We start from the raw sequence: 27,866 nt of genomic DNA on the forward strand, positions 1-27,866 counted from the left end.
TATATTTCTTCTCCACATCCTATTTATTTATTTTGATTTAGAAATTATACCACCATGCTAAGGGCAACTGTCCTCTCTGAATCATTCCTCTTTTTGCTTGTGACATTTGTGCAAACCTCACGTCTGCCTTCCGCATTTCAGCCCTCGGTCCCAAGCTACTTCAGGCCACTGTATTTTTTAATTTTTTCCTCACTTGGCCAAGCAGCCTGAAACCAACTGCATAATATCCTATTTGACATTAAGCCTCACATATACTTTACAGTCTCCAAGTTCTCTGGGGCAATAGCTGTCTTTTTAAATTATGTATAGTGGGGCCAGCATAATGGGGCCTGAGGCCTTGAGATGGCTCCCTCAGGCGCTGCCTCAATGCAGCATATATTTCTAACAGCAGAGGAAGTAAACCACCAGAAGAAGTGCCGAATTCTCTGTCCCTTGGTAACTTTGCGTCCCCACTGGAACACATGCTACAGCTAAACATGAGTTCAATGCCGGGGTAAGTGATGACATTTAAGGGCTCCTGGAGGTCAAAAGAGATGATCCAATGGTTCCTCCCAGCCTTCGATCCGTGAATCCATGAATACAGATAACGGCAATTAAAAAGCAGCTCTGTGAAAAGGTCTCCACAGCCACTGTTGCGGGGACGCTGCTCAAGTTCTGCTGGAAGAATTCATCAGGAGCGAGGCCGTGGAGCCACTCTGCCTTCAACGAACGGGCACCACCTCAGGGGGAGAAAACATCTGCCTGGGGCGGCGGAAAGAGGTGTCTCTAGAACAACGTCATCCTAACTGAGGTGGAGGTATGATGACTCTATTGCTGATTCCATAAGTGGTGCCACAAATAGATGAATCAAATTCTCCACGTGTAATTTTTAGGAGTGAGCAACCAAGGACAGTGAGTGGCACTACCGAATTTTGAATCATTCACTGACTGGCTCTTGACTCTCCTTTAAATTGCCACCAGTTTTGGAGTTGTTAATTTCTGTTAGCTGTGGATTCACACTGTAACTCAAAGTAAGCTGCAGATAAAAGAAAAAAAAATATCAGGACATTATTTGCAGGTGTGGTCCAGGCAAGACAAGGACTAGGAATCCCAAACTACACAGCTACGGAAAGCTTGCTAGGCGAGACAGAGAATATGCAATATCCCCAGACACCCAGCAGCAGGTCTTTGAGGCAGAGCTGAACCTCACCTCTTTTGAGATGTCCCGTGGAGAAGAGGTGGGAGTCAGTATGTACCTGGCTGTTAACTATATGCCCTTGTTACACCTTTGCAAACCACAGCCAAAAGACACTGGATCATTTGTGGACATGGAGAAAAGGAGCTGCGTTTTTCAATCAGCCTACTTACTTAAGCAGCAGGCATCAGCAGTAATTGGCAAAAAATAAACTTCGAGCAACCTCACCCTCCCACCAAATCCCTTCCCAAACATGTACTGTTTTGCAAGCAGATAATATTTCTAGTAATGAAGCAGCAAAGCAAATACGGTTCAGTGCTCTATAAACATGAATGCACACAGACCAATACATGAGCCTTGGAACAAAATTCTTTGAAAAAGCACTTCTTCAGATGCTTCCCAGTGATGGAGTAGCTGCCAAAGAGAAATCATGACTTTTCGGAAATTGCTTTATAATGCAAAAGCACTGGAAATCATAGCTATGACTTTCCAACACAAATGATGTTCAGGCTCTGCTTGGGTCAAAGATACAACAGGGAAGGCTAGGAATGGGAGGCTGCTAGCCGGTGGGTCTTAGCTTTGTTTGACTCAGCTCCCAGAATGACCCAGCAACAATTCTTCTTCATTTACTGTGTCTGTGTTATTTTGGCACAGGAATATCCCTAGTTCTCTGGCATGATTTCATAAAAAATTGTTTGATCTTCGCCTGCACATTTCTGCAAGGCCTGGCTTGTTTCTCCTGCCGCAGCAAGACACCTTCTTGACTTCTTTCTGTCAGTGCTGGTGCTGCCATTGCTCTGAGGAGCTGATAAAGATACAAGTCTGGGTAACTTCAAACTGCCCCAAGCAACCGTAATCCTGCACAACTCTCATGATGCACATCAGCTCCAGATATCTCAGAAGTGCTGGCAATATTGAATTTTGCTGCAAAGGAGCAATAGCAGAGCCAGGGGAGAGCCCTGGAGTGTCACAGTTTCCACTTCTGCTATGGCAGAGGTGTCAGGGGAGCAAAGGCTGGATGACAAGAGTTGCAGGGAAGCCCTTAGGTCTTCATGATTGCCACCAAAACCCACGGCCCCACATGTCCTGATTCCTCCAGCCACAGCCACCAGGCCAGCTCTCCAGCGTGCTTGCACTGACAAAGGTGGCTGCAGGAGCCTGAACCCACTCTGGTTTCACCAGCAGTCTGTTGCCATAGGCAACTGCCTATTTTGCCTATACCTAGAGCTGGCCCTGAGCAATATACACAGCAGGATTGCTATGATGAGATTAGCGCTCTTTATTATACTATCCCTGCTCTTATCACCAACCCCAGCTCTCACAAATTCAAGATAAGGAAATTTCCCTCATGTACTTACCATGGTCTTGAACAGCACTTTAGAGAGAAGCGTGAACGCTGCTGTATTCACATTTACATGGGGAAATTTAGGGAGTCATTGCTATTCTTGTTTTCAGGTCCTCTGAACTCTTCAGTGTCCCAGTTCTGGTCTGGTTGCTTATCAGTTGTGCCAGCTTGAGTAGCTTGAGGGTGTCCTCTCTGCACTAGGCTAATGTAAATATGGGACCAAGGCATCATAATCCCCTCAACTGTAGCCCATAATCTTTTTCATTTGTTAAAAGAAAAAGTATCTCCCTCCTGATTCTTCTAAAACACCCAGGAATAGCCTGTTTCTTAGACCAGCTTTAGCTTGCACACCACTTCACTGTCGGCAGCTGGAACAGAGAGCTACATCAGGTAAACATACCTGTTGGCTTACAGGAAGGTAAAAACATCTCTAAAAATACTCTAAGTCTCACTGAAAGCCAAAATAGGACTTAGTCTCTAGAGACTCAGACACACCACCAAATCACCGCTGCTTAACACGTTACCATCCATCAGCTGAGCAGCTCAACTGCAGGCACAGCTGCATTGCACTACCCTGGCCTGACTTGGGATCACCACAGGGACATGGAGTGGACTCCACATTAGAAAAGGTGAGCCTAAACCCTTTCTTGCATATATTTTCTATTTAGGTTCCTCACTCCTTATTGAAATACCTTGTTGATTCCGGGAAATAGCTCACTGAATTTAGCCATGATTGTAAAATATATTGCTTTTTAATCAGAGTGGGGCATCTATTTCCTTTGAAAATCTCAGGTTTTAGATCCTTCAATACTTGTATAGCTCTGAAAGCCTGAGCCTCAAATTGGGTTCTGCAGAAAGATTTATGTAATGTGAAATTCTGTTGTACTAAACAAATACAGGCCTAAGTTGACCTGAAAGTGACCTTTTTAATAACAGAAAAACATCAAAATAAACAAAACACAATGCAAATACAGATTATTTGGTTACAGTAAATTTGATCAAATAAAACAGACAATCTAATTAACCAGTGATTAGATTAAGTAGAAGTCTCTGTATTGAGTGATGGATAATTAACTGGAATTGTATTTACTTATTTTTTATTGTACTGCAGAACAAGGCACATCTTTGCCTTTCTTCCTTTTCACTGCAGTCTTTTAATTAAACAAAATTATTCTGAATGTTTTACACAGAATCTAAGCCTCCAAGTAAGCACAGTAAGTTGGAAAGGGAAAGGCAGCCCTATACTGAGATTTAGTTGTTGATCAATACTGTTTGGATAAATCTCATCCAATGGAACAGTTACAACCCTGACTTTTCAGAGCTGCTTGGCATTTATAGCTCCAGCTGAGTGGAATGTGAGCTGCAGGTGCTCAGCCCTGTGGAGAGCAATGCCCTTATTGTTCAAACATAATTTATGCTTGAGAACAAACAAACAAACACATTCAAAGCAACTTCTAATTTCCACACCTGAGTCCGTCAAGATTTATTTTTTATCAAGGCAAATGCACATAAGGGAATGGTGCACAGCTGATCAACATCTAAGACAGAAATGGATCTTGCACTTTGAAATCCTTATCAGAAATGCTTGTGGTGACTTTTAAGTGTAGGCTATGTAAGAGGCAGTCTTTTAAAATGATTTGATTCCCTCCATTTAAGACCAGTAATCTGGAGGAGTGGTTTGGTTCCCCATGACTATCAAGAAAACCCTCTACTATTGAAGAAGCCCTTTTAATAACACAGCTTGTCAATTGTTAGATGTCATTTTAATTTTCTAAGTATGTCGTTAATTATATATTTGCCAGAGGCCCTGTGATATCCTATAGAAACTGTCATAGCAGGCAAGCACTAGGTTCACTGTATACATGGGCTGCGTATTCACATGTTGCTCTGTTCAGAACACATAACAGTTAATTTGATGAAATATCTGCTGGCAAAATTTCTCCCCTAGCTGTGGGACTACTGCCTGTCTGTCTGTCTAGACACTCTTACTGCTCTCATTACTGTGGTACCTCAGTGCATCCAGACCCATGGATATCTGAGGAGGAGTTAATAAGCATTAGCTCTTGCCACGTCTCTTCAGAGGATGCTTCTGCCAAACTGCAGGGGACAGCAGATGAAAACAGCATGATTCCTGAAAGCGATGAGCTGCCTGACGGGGAAAGCTAGTAGGACAGTGTGGAAGCTCTGGCATCTATTTAGCAGCGCCTTGCAGTCTGCCTCTGGCCAGGTGGCAGGGCATCCGCGTGTTGGCTTATACGCAGGCGTTTTTTCTCGCTTGTGTGCAGAGACGAGCAAAGCTAGAGTTACTGTGAGCTCTGTGCTAGCGAGGATGCCAAGGAACACCATGTGGAGGCGGGTGAATTCTGGATGAGAGAGTGGGTAAACAGAAAGGCTGAAGTGCCAGGGGTAGCCTCGGGGGCATTCCCTGAGGGAACAAACAGCAACTGAGCTAGAAAGTAAGGCCTTGCTACAGCAATTAGCTTATCGAGCTGATCTAAGGTATCAGTTAGGCTTTTAAGAGAAAGACCTGGTTAAGCAGGTGATGTGCATGCCTGCAGTTGCTGTATTGTAAGGCTATATTTTTGGTCCTGAAATGCTGCCCCATGAATTCAATCATTTACTTGTAAAACCTGGAATTTCTTTTATCATGCAGATTTTATTTACGCTGGTGCTGTGTGTGCAAGCTAGAAACAGGTAAAACCTCACCTTCTCAGCACTGTTGATGTTCAGAGCTTGGGTCTTGATCCTTGTGATGTTATTAAAAAAACTTCTACTGTCTTTCACGCAAGCAGGCTTTTAACTAATTCGACTTGGATTCAGTCCCTAATTACATCTAAGCAACCACTCTGACCATAAAAGGCTGTAACAGTGGGAGTAAAATGTGACCTCTGGTTTGTACTGTTTCAGCAGTGATTTCCCCCAGTTCTCAATCTCTCTCCTTACACGGAGTTATTGTACCTCTAACCTTTCTCACTATAGTCTGTTCAAAGTAACAGGAGAATGGAAGGGGCTATCTCAGAAAGTCCAAGAATATATCTGAATTGTCTGATGTTTCTGGCATAAAATATTTAACAAGTATTGTTGTTGAAAAGACTGGGTGTGAGGAAGGCATGTGTACCTCCTAAATATCAATAACATGGGCAAAATTATGTCATTGCAGCATGCTGTTGTCCATGGACAGAAATCTCAGTTGAATTCTGTCCGTCTTTCTCTTCACAAGGCCATGAAGACAAGGAATTACATACAAGCCACAGGACTTGAGAGTGTTTCCCCGTGTCCAGCAGCCTGGATGCATCCTGACTCCATCTCATGGCAAAACACAGGCATGTATCTTCCCCTCCTCCTCTACTCCTTTCTCCTGTTGTCTTCCTTTCTGGAAGGCCAGATGTATAGATGTAGGCAAGAGAGCCTCAGTGCCAGCAAGGAAGAAGGAGTTGTAGAAGATAAAGGAAAGCTCCTCCAGTTTTGGTGGAAGCAAGGAAGGGAGAGAATAATATCAGATCTCCTGAGAAATGTCACATAAGCGGAGAAGAAGAAATAGTGTCTAATTTTTTCTGCTCAGTGGTGATATATGCATGCAGACACCAGCCTAGGAATTGTGGGGGAACTCTAATGAATCTCTCTGAGTTGTGTCTATGATGCTGATTACCGCTGTTCCTGCAGAAGACACTTGTATTTGTGATTTGAAGATGCTTTCAGCAGGCAATGAAATATTAGTCGCTATTTAAAAAATGTACCACATAATTGCAGAAGATAGCATGTTCCCATTCCAATTAGAAATGAATAACTGTTAATACCTGAAGAAGCCCTGTGCAGCATCTGTAGGTAAATACCACTCTTTGTAAAGGGATCTATGCACAGAAAAATGCATAATAGGCTTCTGAATGTTAAAGCTTAGATGTAAACTACTTAAGCAAAAGAACCACCGTGGAGAAATCTAAGTAGAGTTTGAGATGTTTTTCCTAAAATGATGCAAAATATGTTTCTAGCAAATCATGTCTCTTTTATTGCTTGTATATCAATATGGCAAGCAGAACACTTTCTACCTCAGAAAAGTTTGTCTTCAGCTCTTCATGTTAAATTCACAAAAACATTTAGACATGGTAACGCTTCATCTTCAACCAAAGACTGTCTGTACATTAACCGTGCTTGCAGCCATTCTTCAACACTGAGGTCAACTAGCATGAATAGCTCATATTGACCCTTAAAGCTCCTACACAGCATGGGTATTGCAAATCGTTTACTGGGAATGGGACTGTTCCCAGTAAACATCTAAATTAGCTCATTGCAAATGCTGAGATGTGCCCTAAGTGCTAGGTTATGTAGGGGCCTCTATTCAACACGTACACAGTCTTTTGACATGTGTAGAGCAGATGGGCAGATTCTGATGATCTACATGTTGAAGGTGGTTGCTGAAAGTGGCAGTGCAGTGACTAAATACACGCTTTTGTAGATTCATCCCTTAACGATTTATGGAAAGCTCCCATTTCACTCCCATCCTAGAATTAGTACCGTCTAATCATCTCAAACCTATGCTGTGGCAATATGTCAGGAACCTACAGTGTCCATGAACCAGCGAATGAACTTTAAATCAACTGAAAAATCCCACTGATTTGTGAATGGAACAAAATCTGGACCCTCATCAAAAAATGCAACCAGTTCTGCAGCTTCAGTTCATTTCTGCATTTGGAGCGGTGTTGAGAGGGCTACAAAGGCCAGGTTCAGGGATTTGCAAATGCAGCTCTACTCTCTTGGCAGAACTCTACTTGCCCATCGGGGTCTGATTCTGACTCAAAAACTTTATTCACCATGTTCATGTTGCTTTCTTCACATAATTGTACAGTGCTGAAAGATCATTGAACAAACTTATTTTAAAGAAGGGAACAGACATATATATGGACTATGACTGCAGGCTTGCAAACAGCAGAAATACCTGAAAAACTCTCTGTTCTGCTATTGATCCAAAGGAGTGCTGGAAACATTACTATGGCAACAATGCTCACCCAGTGGAAGAAGCGTGCCATTATCTGTGCATAGGAACAAAACAAGAGGAGGCATTTTTCAGAACTGTTGCCCACCTCCCCTTGACCACTACAGATGTGCTGACCTTCTGGCATGAGCTCCTGCTGCAGGAGCTTTCAACGAGATAAGACTTGCGGAATTATTTATTGGTTCATGCACAGAGAATAAAGAAATTCTATCGACCAACAGAGTCCTGTTGCAGAAAACAAGCACTGCATGGAACTCCTGTTTTGTAAGAGTATCAAACATCTTCCTCACCTCGTTAACAACGCGGGTTATCAATGTGAATAAAAGAAACAAGGCTGCTCTGGCTCACTCTAAATGTTGTCTTTGTCATTTGGCTGCACACCACTCGAACTTTTCACAAGTGCAGTTATTAACTCAGAAGACTACTGAGCATCTAATCTGGCCATGTCCCTACTGAGAATGAGTTCAAGCTAAAGTACAAATCTGTTGGCGTTGTGGTAATGGTGTTATTTGGTCTATTAATTAGCAACTAGACTAATAAAATCAGCAAGAAACCATTTTGCGTTATATGGCTAAATTGAAAGTCCACATCCCATACAGCCTGAAGGCAGAATCGAGAACTAATAATATTCCAGGTGTTTGTAACACTGGAGAAGCCCTGTCTGCTGCTCCTGGCTGCACCTCTCACCCCCAGCTTCACATGTGGGTGACTCTAAGGAGTACTCTGACCCTACCCACCGTTCCTAACCCTGTGGAGAGGAATGATACTGGTTACAAGTCCAGGCAGACTGTTCTTCTTGTAGATGGCTGAGGAAAACTATTGTGCTGGAGATGGTGCCAAGCGAGGAGAGAAAAGGAGCAGCCTGGAAGAGAGCTTCCAAATACACACTCCCACTGCAGAAACACTTTATGGCTGTCCTGAGGCTGGGGAGAAGAACAAGCAGCTGCAAGCTCTTTCCAAGTGGTTTGTTTGCCAGTCTTCTCTGCGGGCAGCCTGTGATACAGCCAGCTGTGAGAGCAACACAAGGAGGTGGAACAGCTCTGCCCACTTGGGAGCTCACTACTGCTCCATAGAGCCACTTAACAGTGTGAACCAAGTGGATATTGCTCATTGCCATTAGTATTGTTATCCCCCCTCCTTTTTTTTTTTTTTACAAAAACAGAAAAATAAGAAGAGTCAGAAAAATGAGAGCGAGCCTGAGCAGAACACAGATTGTAGAAAGAGACCAAGACTAATATCAAGTAAGTGAATCAAGTAATATCAAGTACGTGAAGCACAAAGAAAGAATGGAAAAGACATTGCTACTAATTAATAATGTTGAGAAAATACACAAAATACTATCTACCCATTTACTAGGTCCTAGCCTAAAAAGCTGAGTTCTGTAGAAAATGGTGAAGATCTATTTCTTCTAGAGAAGTATGTAGCCCTGCTGTTCCTGGAAATTATTTGTCTTTCCTTCATGTTAACTGTCTCCCGCATCCCATCACAAGCAGCCACAGTGGCACTGAATATTTGTGCATCTGTGTGCACATACAGGTATATTTTGCACATGCATTCACACAGATAGGAAAGCATGCTGTAAATGTCTTGATGAAAGAAAAACTAGAATGCACACTTGGATTTAACCCAGTTGGTCAATCTTTTTCCCTTACCTAGAGACAGCTGATTTTATTCAATATTGACTTTTTTGCTTGTTCTAGATGACTTTAGGTCCTGAAGATACAAAAATAGGAGCTATTATTAAGGATACAATTATTATTTTGACAACATCAACTTTGACAGCTTCATGAACTTTATTGAATAAATGATGGTTCATTACCCATCAAATAGTATTTTCCCACTTCTCCAGCTTTCTCTGCCTTCAACATCTGAGAGCCTCCCAAGTATTTCATAAAAGCAATAATCTCTATCCTAGCCTTTAGGGAAGTAGCTCCATCAGTTCCAAGAATTTTCTTCCTTATTTGCTGTTGCACATCTGAGAGCAGGTGTCCTGGGAAGGAACTATTAAGGAAAGGCTAAGTCAAAGAGAGAAGATACATGGATAGGCTCAAATACAGTGAAAGCTCTGTTCATTTTCAACTCCTGTGAAAGCAAATTTCACAAAGCCCAGGTCCAGCCCTGCACTCACAAGCAACCCCCTGTTGGCTGCATTTCTTTATTCTGGATAAATGCAACTGCTGATGGAAGCCATGCTCCCTGAGGACCAAGTTCTCGCCCAGGTAGCTTGGGACATCTGCAGAGGCTTTCTGAACATCAAAGCGGCGACTACAACATGGATTCAGTGCAAAATGTGGGAGCACCACTTGCGAACACTGTTTCTGGGTGGTGGGGATGCTCACTGCAAGCGGGCTCGTACACTCTCTGCCTGCTGGCCCAGCGTTCCAGTGACACATCAGAACTGGTGTCCAATGTGCCCATCGTACAGGACGACCAGCTTCCCGCTCTGAATGTGGGTGCATTTCTTTGGTTTGCACAGCTGCCCTTTGCACCAGGCTCTGGCTTACGGGGGGTTGAAAGGTATCGTGGAAATCCTAGCACAATGTTTTAAGAAACAGGAGTCAGCTGCAGAGATTTGAATCTAAATCTGCCTTTTCTGGACTTTGGAGAAGCAAAGGCTTTAGTTGCAAATGCAAACGTTATTATTCAGGTAGCCACAAAGTCTGGGTGCCACAAAGCCTGCCACCCATTTCATTAGAAAGAAGGGCTTGCGCTCCAGCACACAAACGCGGTATTCCCGTCACCAGTGATGGCAAACGAAGGGCCGCAACCTGCTCTCCTGCTGCCTTCTTCAACCTACTGCCATGGAGTCCCCGGAGCAGCCAGGGCCGGGGGCCCCGCCGGGGCTGTTGTGACGCGCCGGGGTTGCCGGGCGGCGGTGAGGGAGCACAGAGGCGGCATGGCGGGGCGCCTGGGCCTGCTCCTGGCCCTGCTCCTGTCTCTGCTCCCGGCCTCTGCGGCAGAGTGCAACCTGACCGACAGCAGCGGGGAGGCGGCGGAGGCCCCGGAGGGAAGCGCCGGGGCCCTGCAGGGGAGCACCGAGCCCCCGGAGGGGAGCGCCGAGCTGGGTGAGGCAGCCCCGGGCAGTGTGGGCACAGCTGCACGCTCCTGTTCCGGGGCGCTTCCCCCGGATCTGCAGGCCCTGGTCTCTCCTCAGCCCCGCTGGCTGCCTCCTTGTCTGCCCCCGCAGCTCCGGTGATTCCCCCTCCCCGCCCGACTCCCCTCTCTGGAGGCAGAGGCTGCATGGCCGGGGTGCAGGGAGCCCCAGGTTTCGTGTGGCAGGGCAGATATTTGCGGGGCTGCCCGGAGTCGTGCTTTCTGAGCGAGGCTTAATCACCACCAGGATGTGACGATCTCTCCCGGGTGTCATATGCAGGCAGTGGGAAGGTGTCGGAGTGTGTTCAGTGCTTTATTAAGCCATGCGGCATCACGGGGGAGACGGGGAGAGCTCCAGATCTGCTTGTCACTCTCGTAGCCGAAAGTCTGGGCTACGAGAGTCGGATACATGCAAACCCCCCCCGTCTGTCGTCGAGCAACGAGCTGCACAGGTTCACAGCTGATGTGTTGTCAAGTGCAAAGCCTGCCCGTGGAAAGATCTCCATCCTGGGGAACCTGCATCCCCTTAGCTGCCCTGTGCGGTATCACTTTGGGGATGGAGCAGTTCTGCACCCCCTCCCCTCTGCACTTTGACTTTCAGAAGTGCTCAAGCCACAATATTTGGCAAGAGCGAGATGCCCAAATCGGGAGTGAGCAAGTTCCCCTAGGGTTCGCACCCATGACTTTGCTCTCTGTTGACGTTTTTAGTAGGGTTTCTGTGGGATTTTGAAGCATTTATCAAAATATTCTGCGTGTATGCTGTGATGTGGCTTGTAATTAAAATGGTGTATAATGGCAAAGATTTCTGTTCTACATAGGTTTTACAAGGCTTCCAAATGTAGAGAGGAATACAGACTGCCTTTGCTGTGCTAATACTAATTGCAGCCCCCTGACAGGAATGTAAATGCAGTTCCTTAGCACATTCTTATCTCAGCATGTGTGGGATTTACATATATAACTCCAATTAATGCTAATGGAAGCTATATACATAATTCTTTTTGCATCGGGTTGACACTATATTTTTATCTGAACTTGATGCAACTGGAACCAACCATCTTACATAAGTAGAAAGATCTGTAGTTTCTTACCGGAAGCTTTCTTGACATTTTGGTTCATTTAAAATGTAGGGAGAAAATGCAAGTAAAGGAAGGAATACTGAACTTTGTGTTGTAATATTAACATGGAAGGTTCATAACATTCGTATAAAAATGTTGTGTTATCCAGAGGGTTATCGGTGAATCTGATCCTGGTTTTCTTAATTTGTTGCTTTTTTTTAAAAAAAAAAAAGTTCATTAAATCAGAAATCAAGACTGGTGGTTCCTGATTGACTTGTTAATTTAGAACCAATTGGCTTTTAATGTTTAGATGTGTTTAAAGGTTTATTTGGAGTATTGCTACTTAGAAAATACAGTGTCTTCTTTATTTAGAGCTATGGTCAGTTCATCATTATGCATCTCTGACAAAAGAGCCATGGTGCATGTTGTGGTGCTCCTGAAGACAGAAGCACCCTACAAGGGGATCATGGTTGGTTTCTTCACCCATAATTAGGAGAAGTTTGCTTTCACTGGTTAGCAAAGTGCCTCAACCTTTCATTAGTAATATCTGGAGTTTTGCGTGTCTTCTTGTTTCTAAAGCTTTTTCTTCTTTTTTAAAAAAATCATGTCTGGATGGGAAATGGCAGCTTCTGCTTTCAGATCTAATGACACTCTGCTGTGGCTACGCTCGGCTTGTTACCTCAAAATTGAATTACAGTAATGCCTACTTTCAGGGTAGAGGTTTGGGCCTTACCGTAAGCTGACATGAATTGTCAGAAACCTATTGAGTTGAGAACTGACATCATCTGAAGCTGTCCTAGCCCTCCCATTCATTTTTGCATGTTTACGTTTATTCTGCGCAAGCGAACAAGTGCAACTCATGTTGTACCAAGTTGAAAACAGGTATTTTTAAGCAGGACGGTATTAGACTGTAGATGGGACGCTTAAGTTCTCCTCCTCCTCTCTGCTGTGCTGTGGTGGTTGTCATTAGCTAAGACCGTTGAATGACTGGCCCATTAATTTAAAGAAGCTAAGGGAAACATGACAGGATATCCATGGTGAGGACCATCTTCTAAAGAAGTAATTTTTCAAGGCTTATTAGAGTTTGAGGATATACTAGCTGTTTTAAAGATTGTCTCTGTTTTCATTGGATTTTAATCTTATCATTTTTTTCCTTATGTTTTGGCTAAGGCTGGATTTTTTTTATCATTCAACTGGATAGTTATTGTTTAAGGCTTGCTGTGCATACGCTAGAAGACTGTTCTGACGAGCACAGCTTATATGCTGAAGTAAATGTCAAAACCATAGAGACAGTTAGAGATAACAGAAAAATAAAATTTTGATGGCTCATTTATATTGCTGGGAAAAGGAGTTCAGTATCAGTGTATTGTTGTGGAGAATGCACGGTGCTGCTGTAGTGTAAATCCTTTACAATGGAGGAATAAAGGTTTTATATTTGTATATTGCCAACTGCAAGAGAAATGGATCGGTTCCTTTCAACCCAAGAAATGTAAAGTTTTGGATAGTGTGTGAAAAATGTAAATGTTACTCAGAGATTTAGTAGCAAGAAGTGATATATAAACTTGCATTGCTGCACAGAAATAACATTTTGTAAACATAAATCTTGAATATAAAAAACTGAGAGACAGTGAAAGCAAACTTTACATTGGTAAGTATTTGTTATCAGAAAAAAATAATCTGAGTAGGAGGGACTGGCAGTGCAGACTTGTAAAAACAGTCATAGTGACTTTCCCTTTGCATTTGGAAGAATCGAAAAGACCTATTGTTTATTTAATGAATAATTTCCAAAGGATCTTCACTAAGTTAGTTTCTCTATGAAACAGTTACCGTATCTCAGTATCCTTATAAATAAACATTCAAATTGCATGCTATTAGGAATAAAATATATAATCCATATTTGAATCCCAGATGGAGATTGGAACCTTTTGGTTTTGTACATTCTGTGAAACCCATTCTGTAACCTCAAAGTACCATTAAAAAATGGAAGGAGCCCAATCACGGTGATTAAAACCCTAGCACCTAATTAAAATACTGTACCTGGTTGACTCATCTTTGAGCTGGCTGTCTAAACCTGACCTTGAAGTGTGATGGGGAAAAAAATCATGTGGGAAGGCATACGTTAGCCAGAAAGAATAAGAAAACGACATAACTGAATATTATTTAATGAAAATTTTTCTTAACTCTTTTCATGGAAGACCTACAATTTGCATAGAACCTAGACACTATCCAGAGCATTCAGTAGGATAATTTAACATCATAGGCTGGTTTATATGAAAAATACATTTTTTCCTTTTAAAGAATCATGTTGAGGTTTAAACATGAATACTATTCACACTGGATTTTATAATAAATTCTTCATAACTGTCTTGTTTTTCTGGCCTAGTTAGTGAAAGCAAAAATATGGGCAAATTTCACATTTCAACTAAAAAGTAGTAAAGTCTTCAAGGGGTGGGTTTCCTGTTAATTGGGCATTTCCACTCCTGTTGTTGCATTAGAGATGTAACTTTAGACTTTGTCTTCAGGTTTGAATGCCACGGAAGTAGAAATTGGAGTATGCTCAGTTACATGTGGTAAGTAGCAAAGCAGATGAATAAAACATATTGTCATTTGTTTTTGGGGAAAAAAAAGTGCTAACTGTAGCAATTTAGCAGTTGTAATTTGCTTGCCCTCGTTCACCTCTCATTGATTTCAATTGCCAATAACTATAATTAACAAAAACAATCAGGCTGATTGTCATTAGGAGTTTAGGTCAGATCTGTTGTTTTATTAATTTCACAGCCTGCAAGCTCCTATTTTAAACCAGTTCCCTACGTTTATTGGCACATGAGCTGCCTTCCCCAAAGTAACAATTTTCGCTATTTGTGAACATCTGTGAGATGTTCAGAAGATGAAAGATCTTCTGATGCTTCTCACAGATGTCTTCCCACATACAATATTGCCAAAAAATTGCTTGCCTGCAGTAGACTGTTCTGTATTCCACATTTATACAATTTATGAATTGTGCAATGGAGAGGAGAGGTATCAGTCTGGAGTAGGAAGGGAGAGAGGAATAATGAGATAAACCTTAAGAAGACATCTCTGCATTTGGGGTGATGATAGAAACTGCTGTGAGGTGGTAATTAAATTGCTTAGGAAGCAGTCTTGAATCAGAAATGCTATTATTTTTTTTTTTCAGAGTAAATTGAGCTTCCCATAAGACCACAGAAAAAAAGAAAGGGAGAAGAGTTCTTGTCTTCATCAATCTGATGTTTTCTAGAACATGCCTTTTTCTTTTTTCCAGCCACTCTTTCTTATTTCCAATGACAGAGCTTCCTTGACATCCTCCTATTGCACATCTTAAGACATTATGGGTTTAGGAGATTTTTTTTTTTTTTTTTGCTTCTACATACTTTAGTATTTCTCTTTCTTCACTTCACAGTTTCAAATCTGCTTATATGTTCCATATACCAATGCCTTTTACGTATCCCCATACTCTTAATAACCTCACTTGCCCTGATGCACACATCTTTTCAATACTAAAAAACTGTTCCTTATGTCTCATCCCTCTAGCAGATGTCTCAAATGTTCCATATTTCCAGGGAATTTCTCTAAATTTTGTCTCAGTTTTATCTTTGGTCCCTCATAGTTAATGTTGTGGTGGGTTAACCTTGGCTGGATGCCAGGTGCCCACCAAAGCTGCTCTGTCACTCTCCTCCTCATGGGGGCAGGGGGCGAAAATCAGTTGAAAAAGTCATGGGTTGAGATAAAGGCAGTTTAACAAAGAAAAGCAAAGGCTCTGTGCAGAAGCAAAGGATACGAATGAAAAAAATTCTTCTCTACTTCCCATGAGCAGGTGATGTCCAGCCACTTTCTGGGAAGTAGGACCTCAGTATGCAGAGCAGTTTCTTCAAAAGTAAACCACATTTATAAAAACGCCCCCTTTCTCCCTACTTTCTCTTAGCTTTTATTGCTGAGCAGGGTGTCATATGGTGTGGAATATCCCTTTGGTCAGTTGGGGTCAGCTGTCACAGCTGCGTCCCCTCCCAGCTGCTCACCCACCCCAGCCCACTGCTCTTTGGGGTGGCGGGGAGTGTGTGACGGGGCAGCCTTGATGCTGTGGAAGCTCAGCAGTAGCCAAAACGTGAGCGTGTTATTAACACCCCTCCAGCTGCGAACACCATGCACGGCACTTTGAGGGCTGCTGCGGAGAAAGTTAATCCATCCCAGCCAGACCCGATACAAAATGTTTGACCTCTTTAATTTGGACAATTACATAATCTTACTGAAGAATGAGGAAAGAGAAGGTCTAACAAAGAAGAAAAAGGCATCATGTCATATCTGGAGTTCAGATCATGTTTATAGCCTTCATTCTAGTCTGGCCTGTTCAATGCATGGTCTGTTTGTATGTTGAAGGGCTGAAAGGTGGCTTCTTGGTGCTTCCAGTAAAGCTGTAAGCTCTGTGTCTTCTTATAGTCCATCTTATTCCCTAGATTCATCTATCTGGCCCTTTAAATTTCTTTCTTTCTGAACTGACTCAGTTTTCTTCATTTTTTACCAGTAATGCTGTGGCTCAGATCCATTGTTCCTCTAGTCATAGTTCAGGTTTACAGAGGCATGAAAGCATAATTAAAGCATATGTTAATGATATCTTGTCATAGCTGCCTCAATTTTGCCTTAGTCTCTTTGTGGTCTAATTGCTTTGGCCACTCTTACCTCAAGATTTCTTCATAACTGCGGGTTTTGTATTGCTAAGTATTCAGTTATTTGTAGGTCATCCCTCTTCACCACCCCTCCTCCAGTCTGTTAATTTACATTTCTCTAGGATAATTTCATTTAGGTAATTTATTTTACTGCATTGTGGCCAGTTTTCTCTTAGGTTAACTTGTACAACTTGTTGAAGTTAAGACTTCATTTGTTAGAGCATCTCAGTACATTAATTTCATCAGCATTGGCAGCAACTTAAGAAGACAGGGAAAAGAAACATGGGGGTGAAAGAAGAAGCTGTCCAAAAGAAAGAGGCAGAGGAGTACCAAAAGAACCTGCAGATCTAATTAAAAGAGCTTTTTTTGATCAACCCTTTGAGTATGATACTCTTCCCGAATTTTATATTTGCATAGATAAGATGGTGAGATTTTTCCTGGTGGATGTGACTACAGTTAGTCCAGTGCCCAGACTGTATCAAGCCAGCCTTTTGGCTTTTCATGGGCTCCCTGTCTTTTTTGTTAGCTAAAAAAAAAACCAAAAAAAACCCCCAAACCAAACTACATGGCACTGCAGAAAGAGGAATGTCTTTAATAAAAGTGTCAGTTCACTGCCATTTACACCTCTGTCTCTGCATCCATGAGATGAGACATTCTCTGGAGTGGAGAACGATCCTCGTTTTGTGTCATTTTCAGTAAGCAGTGTTGTCTCCCTCTGTCACTTGAAGTACTGTTTCATGAGTTACATGGCATCTCTGAAACACTCTGAAATCCACTGGTTTATATAATACACATTTAAGGAAGGGAGATACATCATAAATGTAATATTCAAACCAATTTCCTGTTTATTATTAATTCTGCAAGGGGGGAGTTAATTCTCCCCTTTCCATGCCTATTAGTAAACAAAGTTCTTCTGGAAAAATGGCAAAACCTTCAGTGTTTACTGGGCCTAAACATATTATTCTTGCCTCCTCCACAAGCTATGTCATTCCAATGAACTGTGTACACACTGTTTGGCAAAAACAATTAATAGCACTTGTTTTGAATTTATTTGTAATTGTTAAAATGAGGATGTTACCATTGAAATCCTGATAGTGAGAGTGAACATTTGTTTTTGTTTCCTTGAACATTGTGTAGGAATTTTCGTTAACTTTAGACATTTGTGATAGGTTAGGATCCTCCACGTTGCAGGTAGGGTCCTGGTGGTCGACACTTGATTTCACCTGTTTCTCATGAGAAGCCCTATGATACCAACCATCTGTGTTTGAGAGGCTTCATTTTGGGGGCTGTTAGTGGTATTCTTGTGTCACTCATTGCAGGTCACTGTTAGGTAACTTAAGACTCCTCAGTCCCAGTGCCAGGAGGTTTTTAGTGCTTTCAGTTTTTGTTGACCTTGGTGGGAGTTGAAGACACTCAGACAGTCACAAGACTGGAGGCAGACTGAGTTGGCAGTGTGTAGAGGATTCTCTGTGCCATCCAGTTTGAGCATTTAAAGGCCACGAGCCTAAATGCTTCTATATTTAAAGTGAATTAACTGTTTTGCAGAACGCATACTAGCTTCATTTCAGATTATTTTTCTGTAAGAAAAGTTTTAAATTCATTTTCAGTTCTTTTTCTGACACATGATGATTCTAAGAATCTGGCTTCCTACATTGGAGAGTCTGACACAAGTAGATGTCTTGAATTCTTAGATACCAACACAGGATAGCTTTAGCAGGCACTCTGGGAAGATCTGTTTTGCCTAGTATTTGGTAGATATGTCATATTAACATCCAGGATAAAGAGGAAGCAAAAACAGAGTTTGAAGGAAATGAAGAAATACAAAGTGAATTTTTTTTTTCTTTCCCCCAAAGGGATTGGCATTCGAGAAGTTCTGCTAACTAGTGGATGCCCTGGGACCGAAGAAAAATGTATTGTCCGTGTGGAGGAATGCCGGGGGCCAGTAGACTGTGGATGTAAGTGGAACACTGTGATACAGTAACCTAGAGCAAATAAAACATCCTTATTCTCTCTTAGTGTGGTGGAAGTGGAATGAAGTGATTGCATTCTATCCTTCAGTTACCCTGTTAAGAAACCCAGTAATGTTTCAGATCTCGTTTCTGTACTAATGTGTGCTTGATTTCAAGTTCCTGTAAAATACCGTTTTTCTGCCATGCACTTGGTTCCAGACATTAGATGAAGCAAAATGTATTTGAAGTAGTCTTAAGGGAAAGGATAATTTCCAAGTAACATGCTGTGGTTTCAAGTATTACGAACTTTATGATTTATACAGAGATGTTTCATATAGTTGATGATGTACCTATTAAAAATTCCTCTTATAGGGGGAATACCAATTCCAGAGGGCCCTGCCTGTGTGAAGATGCCTTGTATTTCTATATCTCCTGAAAATCAATTTACATATGTTTGGAAGATGTTAATTGCAAACAAGGTGAGTAATCGAACCCCACTTTGTGCAGAAAAATTGCATACTGCATGTATTTGCCACACACTCCATCTAAATTGTACAGGCTTCTGGATAGGTTATTTCCTTTGCTGTCATAATGCAAATAAGCCCCGATTTCCCACTGGCAAGTTGGTAATACAAGGACTCGCATGGCTTTTCTCCTTTATGCAGCTTCAACATCCTGTTTATGTGAGGAACACAATAATTTTAGAGATTAATATTTACTGTTATTTCAGAAAAATGAGGCATAGTGCCTGGTGAGTGCATACATGTCACCAAGTCACAACCACATTGCACTTCCCTGTTGTTCCAGTAGGAGCTGCTGAAGAGATGGGAGGAATTTTTCCAGGGGTCAAGAGGTCCTGACCATTGAAAGATGTTGGAATAGAATAACTACTTTTCTGGGTGTCTGACACATTACAATTTATCTTTGCAGATCTAGTTGATCTTTTCTTTTTCTTTCTCTTTTCTTTTGTATATGACTAGACATCACACCTGCTTCTCAATGATTCAGCTGTTCTGAAAGTTTGCAGAGATACCCATTCACTTATTTTCCAGTGTGAAACTTGGAAAAATGGAAATACAATTGCCTCTGTAAAATACAGAGTCTACGCAGCAACTGGTGAGCTCATAGAGGCGCTTACAGTCTTCTAGTGATATGACCTTGTGGGTTTTTTATGTTGTACTCAATCTTTGTAAGATTGCATGTCACCCGTAGTATATTGGTAGGAGCTTGTGTGCTGTGGTAATGACTGTCATGAAATGCAGGCCAATAAAAGAGACATATAAAAGGAAATGACAGAATGGGAATTAAGAGGTTCGTTGTGGTAGGAATGAGTATTTTCTTTATCTTTCATAAAAATTCAAGCTAAAATAAGGAGGTTTTCCTATTACCTGCTTATTTTTTTTACTGCACCCAGGCTGGTTAACATAGACTTCTTTTTGCCTCACTAAGCCACATAGCACCATCAGCATGAGTTCTGCAGTTAAATCTCCTTCCCACTTCAATACCGAAGCAGGAAAACAACCTTTTGGGGTTTTTCTTTTAGCAGCCATCTGGAATTTGCTTATACACAATGTATTTAGAAAAGTTTAACATTAAAAAGAATGCATCATAAACAGGTTTCCCAGTACTATCTTTCTCACCTCTTTTGCTAATGAGATTTTTGCTGACTTCATCAGGAAAGGTAGCTGTGTGTCGATTTTCTCAAACCATGAGAACAGCCATGCAGAAACTCTGCCTTTCCTAATCAGAGAAAGGGTGAAAGTGCCTTGCTCATCAAAATTTAAAGTTTTTTTCCTGAAATAATGTAGATTCGGGTCTTATGCAAAATTATGGCAGACTAGGGAAAGAAATCCCTCCCCTTGTTTCTCCTCTCCATGTTTTTTACATAGGTAAAACTGTCTGGGAATCCTGCTATTTTTTCCTCTCTTTAGAAATTTAGGCTATTTCCTCTATCTTTATTGTGGTCCCTTCTGCCTTTGTACAGAAACATGGAATTTGTTTATTCATTTCCTAAATTCATCTGGCAATCACAAAACACCCAGAGCTTTCCTTCTCCCACTATTCAGTGTCTCCATTCTTTTGTTTGTACAGAGGAAGCTTCCTTTTTGAGACCTGAATTAGCAGAGCACATAATCTGTTTTAGGCTTAAGGATGCAAATGGTCCCATTGACTTGAGTTGGTGAGTCATCAATAGGACGACTCATACACTTGTGTTTAAGCTGTGACTGAGTAGTCCTGAAAAGTGGTTAGATGAAACCTGCCCAGCAGATGTACCCACTGAGAGCTTCTTACAAGGACTGAGATTTATTGGTTCAGAATATATTTACGACTACACAGAAATCTGAAGAAGACAAGCTCTAAGGTTTATTAAGTAGCTTAAAAGGAATGCGCTGTTCTGCTTATTGCCAGATCAGCATCCCTCGGCTTGGTACAGAGGTGTGCATATGCCCAAAGGAGTTTCTGTGCTTTGGTTCCTCAGGAGTGACATTGTTTGGACTTTAGAAAGATGGTCAGAAGTCTGGCCATATCAGAAGATGGCAACAGGATCAGGAGGAAATGAGAAAGATCCTTCTGACAGTATCAATGGACACATTAAGACTTCTCGTGTTTGGATGTAGATTTTCTTAGCTGCTGCCTTGTGTTTCATGGAGCTGCACTGTTCTCGAGGAGCATGGCTTGCTGTGTTGTTCAGACTCTGTGAACGGCTAATGCTTCTGCACATGGTACAACGCTGCCTTTCCCAGTTCCCTTTAAAAGACACTTTGACACGAGGGCTGGGGAATTTCAGACTTAAGTTTATCATCCCTGTCAAGCAGGTTTCTCTACCTAATACAGAAAATATAAGTCTGTTGAGTGAACATCATTTTCTTTGCCATTTATGTATCTGGTCTCCAATCTGAAATATGAAGAAGGGTAGAATCACAAAATCAGTATCAGAAATAGGACAAAAATCTCCTTTTTCAGGTAATCTACAGGACCAAACTGGCTTTTCTTCCAGCATCTAAAACTGGTCACAGAGATTTCTAGTCAGCATGAGCTGGGCGGGTGTGGTGGGCTGACCATGGCTGGTGGCCATCCCCATCCAGATGGGTCAGCCATGGCTGGTGGCCATCCTCATCCAGATGGGTCAGCCATGGCTGGTGACCATCCCCACCCAGGCGGGTTGGTTGGAGCCAGCTGGAACCGGCCATGTCCAGCACCAGGCAGCCCTGGCCTTTCCTCACAGTGGCCGCCCTGCAGCCCCCCCAGCCTGGGCACCAGCCCCTGGGACAAAAGGCCAAACTGTCTGTGGGGAGAGGGTCCTGTGTAGATTTTGGAAGGTGTATTTGAATCAGCCGAAAGGGCAAATCAGTTTTAATCAGGAAAAGATCAGGCCTTCTCTATTACCTCAATTTTTTTTTTAAATCCAGCTGAGGCAATTCTGACCACCTCTATGCCGCACTCAAGTCAATAAGCTTAAGTTTGCATATTTTGTCTTTCTCATCACCTAAATCATGCCTTTCACTATTCTGCAGAGATAAATTTCTTCATGCCAGAGCTCCAGGATGGGGCAGGGGAAGTGGAAAGATGTTTGCACTGTGGCTGGCCTTTCTTCTTGTTATTTTCCTAGAAAGAAAGCCTTGATTTCATCAACAGAGCTAGAAATTACCAATGCAGCTGTTAGGGGATGAATATGTTTGCTTTTGTCTCATCCTCCCTCCTCTTTCCAGAGTTCTGATGTTTTACCCATAAGAACAGTGGTGGCAAGATTCAGCAACACCATCTGCAAACCTGGCCCCAAAATCACTTGAAAATACATAGCGCACAATTTCTGCCTCAGATTTTGAGGCATGTGAGGTGGGAGGAAAGAAAGACATGTTGCAAAAGGGCAGGTAAAACCTCACAGGAATTTGTGTCTATTTGCCATGTGGCAAAACTTTGTATGAGTTAATTTTAAATCTATACATGGAGAGCTTCTATGTGTCCTTTACCAGTGGTCAGTGGGCTTCTTGATGAATAGACGTATTGATCTTTTTGCATAAGGAAGTGGTCCTTAGTGATTTGGCTTTTTCTTCTGTTTTCAGAGCTGTTCAGACCCATGAGTTCTCTTTGGTTTTTATAGCGAGAGAAACATAACAAGGGGGAAAAAAAGTATTTTATCTTCATCAAAAATTATTGGGATCTCTGCAAGGAAAATCCCATCTTTTAATAGCTGACATTTCTATATGTCCTTGTTACAAAATCACTGCCCTGCAACAGTGAAGGGTGTTGTTTCACACTCCCGCCCATCATGTCTTTTGGTGTTTTGTGAAGACTTTGGAGCTGGAAGGCAGTTTATTCGGTTTATTGGTACTTACTAATAATAGTCCTGCGAGGAGGGAGGACCCTGCAAGGGAGGAATGCAAGAGCAGAGAAGGATCCTCATTAGGATGCTATGTGAAGGGTGTCAGCCTGCTGAGATCCCAGCTGTGCTCCAAGCTTCTCATGAGCGAGCGAGTGAGGTGAGGTGTGTGTCTCGTGGCACTTCTGTGGAGGAGATGGAGGCAATAGCATTTCTGTGTCTCAGAGGCCATTCCATTCCAGCCCCCATCTCTTCAGTTAGTTTTCTACTGATGACTTCAGTGCCAGAGCTTCCATGAGAGAGAAAAATCACATCTCTCTAACTGGCTGCTGTGCAAACACATAATCAGCATGGCTGTGTTGGCCTTGCATTTGGACAGAAATGAAGTGGAAAATCCCAGTACCCAACAGCCTGGATCTCCTCTGTGTGCATGTAATCCTGCTCTCCCATTAGTGTATAGCCATCCATTTTTAATACATAGAAAAAGGCTTACAGATAATCTAGAAGGTAAACAAACCTACACATCACCATTCTATTCAGGGGAAAAAACCTCAACAGTCTGCAAAGGCAAAATCTCTTTCCACTCTGCCAAACTGATACATACTTTCTGGATCTCAAAACTGGTGGAAAGAAACTCCTATTGGCTGCTGGACCATAGAAACTATTGGTTGAGAGTCTGTTTATAGATGGAGCACTGCTGTACAGTCAACATCATGGTCTAGGAGGAAGTCCAGTTCAATGAAAAACCCAGAGGAAGAGGAGGATGAAGAGGAACAGTGCTGCTGGCAGAAGTAGTGGGTTTCCTTTGGACAGAAATGATGCTGAAAAAGCAAGTGTTCCACTTTCTTGATGTGTATGATTTATATTATTATGAATCTGTTTCTTACTGAAGAAATGGCTGAATAGAATGCAGAGGCACAATTTGTCTTGCTGATATTTTATGGAGGGAAATGCTAGCAATGGCAACAGGTGCTTCTGAATGTATTTGGATTTAAGCAAATTAAAGGTGAAGAGGGTTCCATGAAGGCAGAGGACAGTCCAGAGATGCACTGCACTGCATAGAAATCAAAGCAGCTTTATTAAACTCTGGTATACAATGCGAATATAGTTACTGGGCCACACCACGGCAGAGTATGTGTTGCTATCCTGCCCTGGTGCTTGGTGTGAAGGGTGTATGTGATGTACCTCTTATGACCCAAATAAGAAAGCAGTAACTTGCTATGGTCCTATTGTTCTGATGACACAAAGAAGGTAAAAAAGCTGTCAAGCTTCTTAGCAGCTGCTTGTGGCCATACAGATGAGACTTTTGTTTTCTTTAATCCAACCTGTTGTCCCCTCATTGGCATAGCAGCTAAGGACTGGGGTGGAGGGAGTGTGAGGTGGTTGGACCATTTGAGCTGTTGGAAAGGCTTCTATGAGCCATGACCAGCACATCTGGGGTTTCTGCCGCAGGGCTGGCCTCAGCTCACCAAGCCCTGGTGGAAGCTAAATACTAAATCTGAGCATTCCTTCTTTTCCTTCTTTTCTGTCTTGTTTGGACCTGCACAGATAAATGGATCTTCATAGTTTTGATCCAACAGTGCCTACAATCTAACTGCAGTATCCCACCCTTGCATTTAAGTGCATTCCTTTTTTCGTCAAGATGAATACAAATAATCAACGGGTTAAGTAAGAATGCCAAGCTTTTGGTAGGGTTGGAGACAATGTGCTTAAAACTATCAGGCATGTTACCAATCTCTTTTTTGTTTGTAGATCCCTAGAAAATTCCCAGTGAAGATGCACACAATCTTAGGAAATTTTTTACAATGTAATTGTGGCATATATGCGATAGCAACTTTCTGCATCATTCTTTATAGTGAAGTAGTCCACAGACCCAGTGTGGGCTGTAGACTTCAAGTTGAAAGTGATTGAACCAGACTTTGAATGTTTCAAAAATGAACTGTTTTTCCTACATTTGCTAAGATAACTGGACTTTTTAAAAAAGTTGGTGTAAATACATCTTCATAACCTTAACTGTAAGCTGATTACTTTTTTAAGGCATATTCTGGCTGTGGCAAAATCCTCACTGTTGCCTGGACTTTAAGAGTGCAGTTGGGCTTAAAAGTGCACCTGACGTGAATCGGTGTTTGCTCATTATAAACCAGCTTATCAGGAAACTGCTTTTCTGTCTGCTTCCTGCCTGCATTTTAAATGTGTATTTACTTGGAAGACATCCCCTCTGTATTATCAGGTTGTCTCTTGGGCAGTTCTGGTTCTTGACTATTGGAAGAAGTTCTTGCCAAGGAAGAAAACTTGAGTAGATTAGCCATGGATAACATAAAACATGCTTTTCTCTTCAGCAGGCTCCTCTTACAGCCTGTAAATAGAGGTATTCTTAGAGATCTAAATTCACACCTTGCCAAGGGGAAAATATATTACATTAATGAAACTGCAAAACCAAAGATAATTTTCATTAACGTTCATGCCCCACAACTGCATGTAATTCTACAGGAGATAGTCTAGTCGGTGAAGTGAATTAGTGTAAAACCAGTCAGCCCTATGCTGTATGGAAACCCCAATATTCAGACTTACTGTGTATGATATTCTCAGCCAGTTCACCATTCTCACCTGTCCTGTCTCTTGCAGAAAAAAACTGGAGAGTTCTATAGACAAGCTGTCGCTTAAGAATATCAAAATGAAAATTCTGTGATGCAGAAGAATGAAACTCAAATGATGCAATGGAAGAGTTGCTTAGATACTCAGTGATGACAGTAACACCTGACCTTATATAAAAGTAGAAATGAAATAGAAATAGGTTTCCTGCAGTCATTCTGCTACACAGAATTCCTGCAAGTGTGAACATGAATTCTGCATACCAGTCAGCAATAAGATAGCACCTTATAGTTTTAGAAATGATATGAGGAAAAATGAAAGAGAAATTAGGGTTGACTTTTCTAAATTTCTCAAAGCTGGAGGGATCTGGGAACATACCTGATGGTTCATTGATTTGGTTTATTGTGGCTGAACAAATAAGGTCAATTAAATTTCAGCACAAGGTGACTGGGTTTGGTTTCCAGGCATTTCATTATCCACTGTCGAAAAACAGATGAGGAAGTTGGTTGACCATCTTCAGCATTTTTCAGTCTTCCTGGGTTGTATGTTACTCATTTCCTAACTGGTACACCTGGCCTTAGAGATAATGGCAGGGCTCTCAGTTTCCTTAGGTTGAACAGGCTGCAACGTTACAAAATGCATTTTTACTTGATATCCTTGCTACATTTTTCGTGTCTCAGCTTCATGCAGCTGCTCCTCACTACACGTTTCTGGGCCATGCAGAACAACTCCTTTCCATGCTCAGTGGTTATTTGCTTTAAATAAAGGCTTTGCAGAGCTAGATAGAGACAGAAAACTGAAAAACAGCACTTAAGTCCTTGAATCCAGTCTTTTGTTAGCATATGCTCTTTTGGCTTCATTATTATCATCATTATTGCAGCAATTACTATTGTTGAATTATTTTGTAGCACAGTAGTACCTTGGTGCCTTAGAGCTGGGTGATGGAGCACCTGGTACCAGGCACAGAACAAAGAAGTCAGCCTGCCTCAGGTGACAGACAGCCTGTGGTAATTCTCCTGTCATTATCCTTCACATATCTTAGGTGGACATGTCTTGAAATCTTACATTAAAGCATTTCTTAAAGCAAAAATATTGTTATATTAGTCATTCTTAACATGTACCAAATAAACACTTTTCCCACTTTAATTTTTTCCTTGTCTTTAGGAATTGCAGTTCTTTGTGTTTCATGGCTGTTAAGTGACATGTATCCCACTCACATGCCTTGATCTCTGTTCTTTTGCATCTTCCTTTGTTAGAGAGGCCTTGGCAAAAAATGTATAAAATGTTACTATTTTGACTTTTGCTGATACAGTAAAGGCCTGAAGGTTGTGGAAGATGTCAGACAGTGAATAATCAAGCTGTGCTCCTTTTTAGTCCTGTCCGTCATATTAAATGCCTGATGCGTTTGAAAATTTGAACATCATAATGACCATGTATTTCTTTTCTCCAGGAATGCAAACAATGAAGCCAAGGACAATAGAAACGAACCCATTAAGGAAAAAAATGCTAGATACCATTCTGGTCTTTTGCCTGATAACTGGAGTCATTGTGATTGCTCTTGAGATCTTTGCCATGATCTTTATTGTTGTTTTCTGGTAGGTAGACAGCATACGATATTATTTATGTTTTATTTAATCAAAATATGTTATTAGTGGTGACAAATATGACCGGGGTGAACTATTTAAGTTTCTCTGTAGTTTAATATTTGTGTTGCCAGTAGAGAAAACAGGAATGAGCTTCTGGAGACTGGAAAGAAGTACTTTACAAAACAGTTACAGTGATTGTGGATGGGAAGGGAATGATTCAGAGCGATTCGCGTAAACCTACTTAAAGGTATGGTTTTGTTTAATTCTTTTTTTTCCATTTCAGGGGTGTTATAAAATCTGTTTGGCAATTAAAATCTGAGCAAGACAAGAAGCTGGCCAACAAAAAATAGCTCCACCCCTCAGGGTCCACACTGGCCTTTCAAGGAACTGGAGTCTCCATCCACAGCTACAGTATTCTCACCATCTGCATTGGTTATAATACAATAACTTAGAGAGCCCTCACTCAGAGAGGATGAAGTACAGAAATCCTTCCAGGACTTACATTACGAACAAAATTAGAAAAAAAAAATAGATTACATAGAAATATGATATAAAGAATATTAAAATATGTTTGAAATGCTGGTTTTAAGAAGTACATTTTACAGTTCATTTACTGTCTTGGATCACTGAACTTTACGTGAAATGCGTAAAAATACTTCTATCTTAAGGTCGACATAATTCCTCAGGTAGTTTAATAGTGTGAGCACCTCTGAACTGCACAGCCAAAGCCAGCTTTTTGTGAGGATGTTGAAAATGATGTATTTAACATGTCTTATTTTTGTGAAGATGTTAATATGGACTAGGTGAAACTAAACGTATAGTCTAGGCAGAGACCATTTTTTGTAAAGGGCTCCTAATCTCCTCGATGGTCGTCAAGCACAGCACCTACTATGTAATCACTATAATCTAGTTTCTTCTTGACACGTGGAAGGATGTGTATGGTAGGGAAGATCATTAGAAGTTGCTTCATACATTTAATTACATTTTTACCTGCACATTTGTGCACACAACTATTTCTGCCATCAAGGGGACCAAAAGATGTGAACAGAACAGTAGCCTTGTGGGATCAGACCAAGGGTTTA

General features: G+C 41.6%; 1 protein-coding gene across 1 annotated transcript; it reads left to right on the top strand.

The window, feature by feature from the left end:
- The first annotated feature begins 10,405 nt into the window (after positions 1–10,405).
- Positions 10,406–27,134, top strand: SPACA1 (sperm acrosome associated 1). Its single transcript, XM_065632989.1, has 7 exons — positions 10,406–10,574; positions 14,180–14,227; positions 18,190–18,291; positions 18,658–18,764; positions 19,266–19,401; positions 26,649–26,793; positions 27,068–27,134. The coding sequence occupies exons 1-7, from the start codon at positions 10,406–10,408 to the stop codon at positions 27,132–27,134; spliced, it is 774 nt and encodes a 257-aa protein (XP_065489061.1).
- Positions 27,135–27,866: the final 732 nt, after the last annotated feature.

The sequence above is a fragment of the Caloenas nicobarica genome, chromosome 3, assembly GCF_036013445.1.
Source record: "Caloenas nicobarica isolate bCalNic1 chromosome 3, bCalNic1.hap1, whole genome shotgun sequence".
NCBI classification, from domain to species: domain Eukaryota; kingdom Metazoa; phylum Chordata; class Aves; order Columbiformes; family Columbidae; genus Caloenas; species Caloenas nicobarica.

What these genes read in the sequence shown, in the direction of transcription:
- SPACA1 (XM_065632989.1), top strand. Translation starts at nt 10,406, where the DNA reads ATGGCGGGGCGCCTGGGCCTGCTCCTGGCCCTGCTCCTGTCTCTGCTC. An exon ending in AGTATGCTCAGTTACATGTG is followed by an intron (nt 14,228 to 18,189) that starts GTAAGTAGCAAA and finishes TTTCCCCCAAAG; the next exon opens with GGATTGGCATTCGAGAAGTT. An exon ending in CAGAGTCTACGCAGCAACTG is followed by an intron (nt 19,402 to 26,648) that starts GTGAGCTCATAG and finishes TCTTTTCTCCAG; the next exon opens with GAATGCAAACAATGAAGCCA.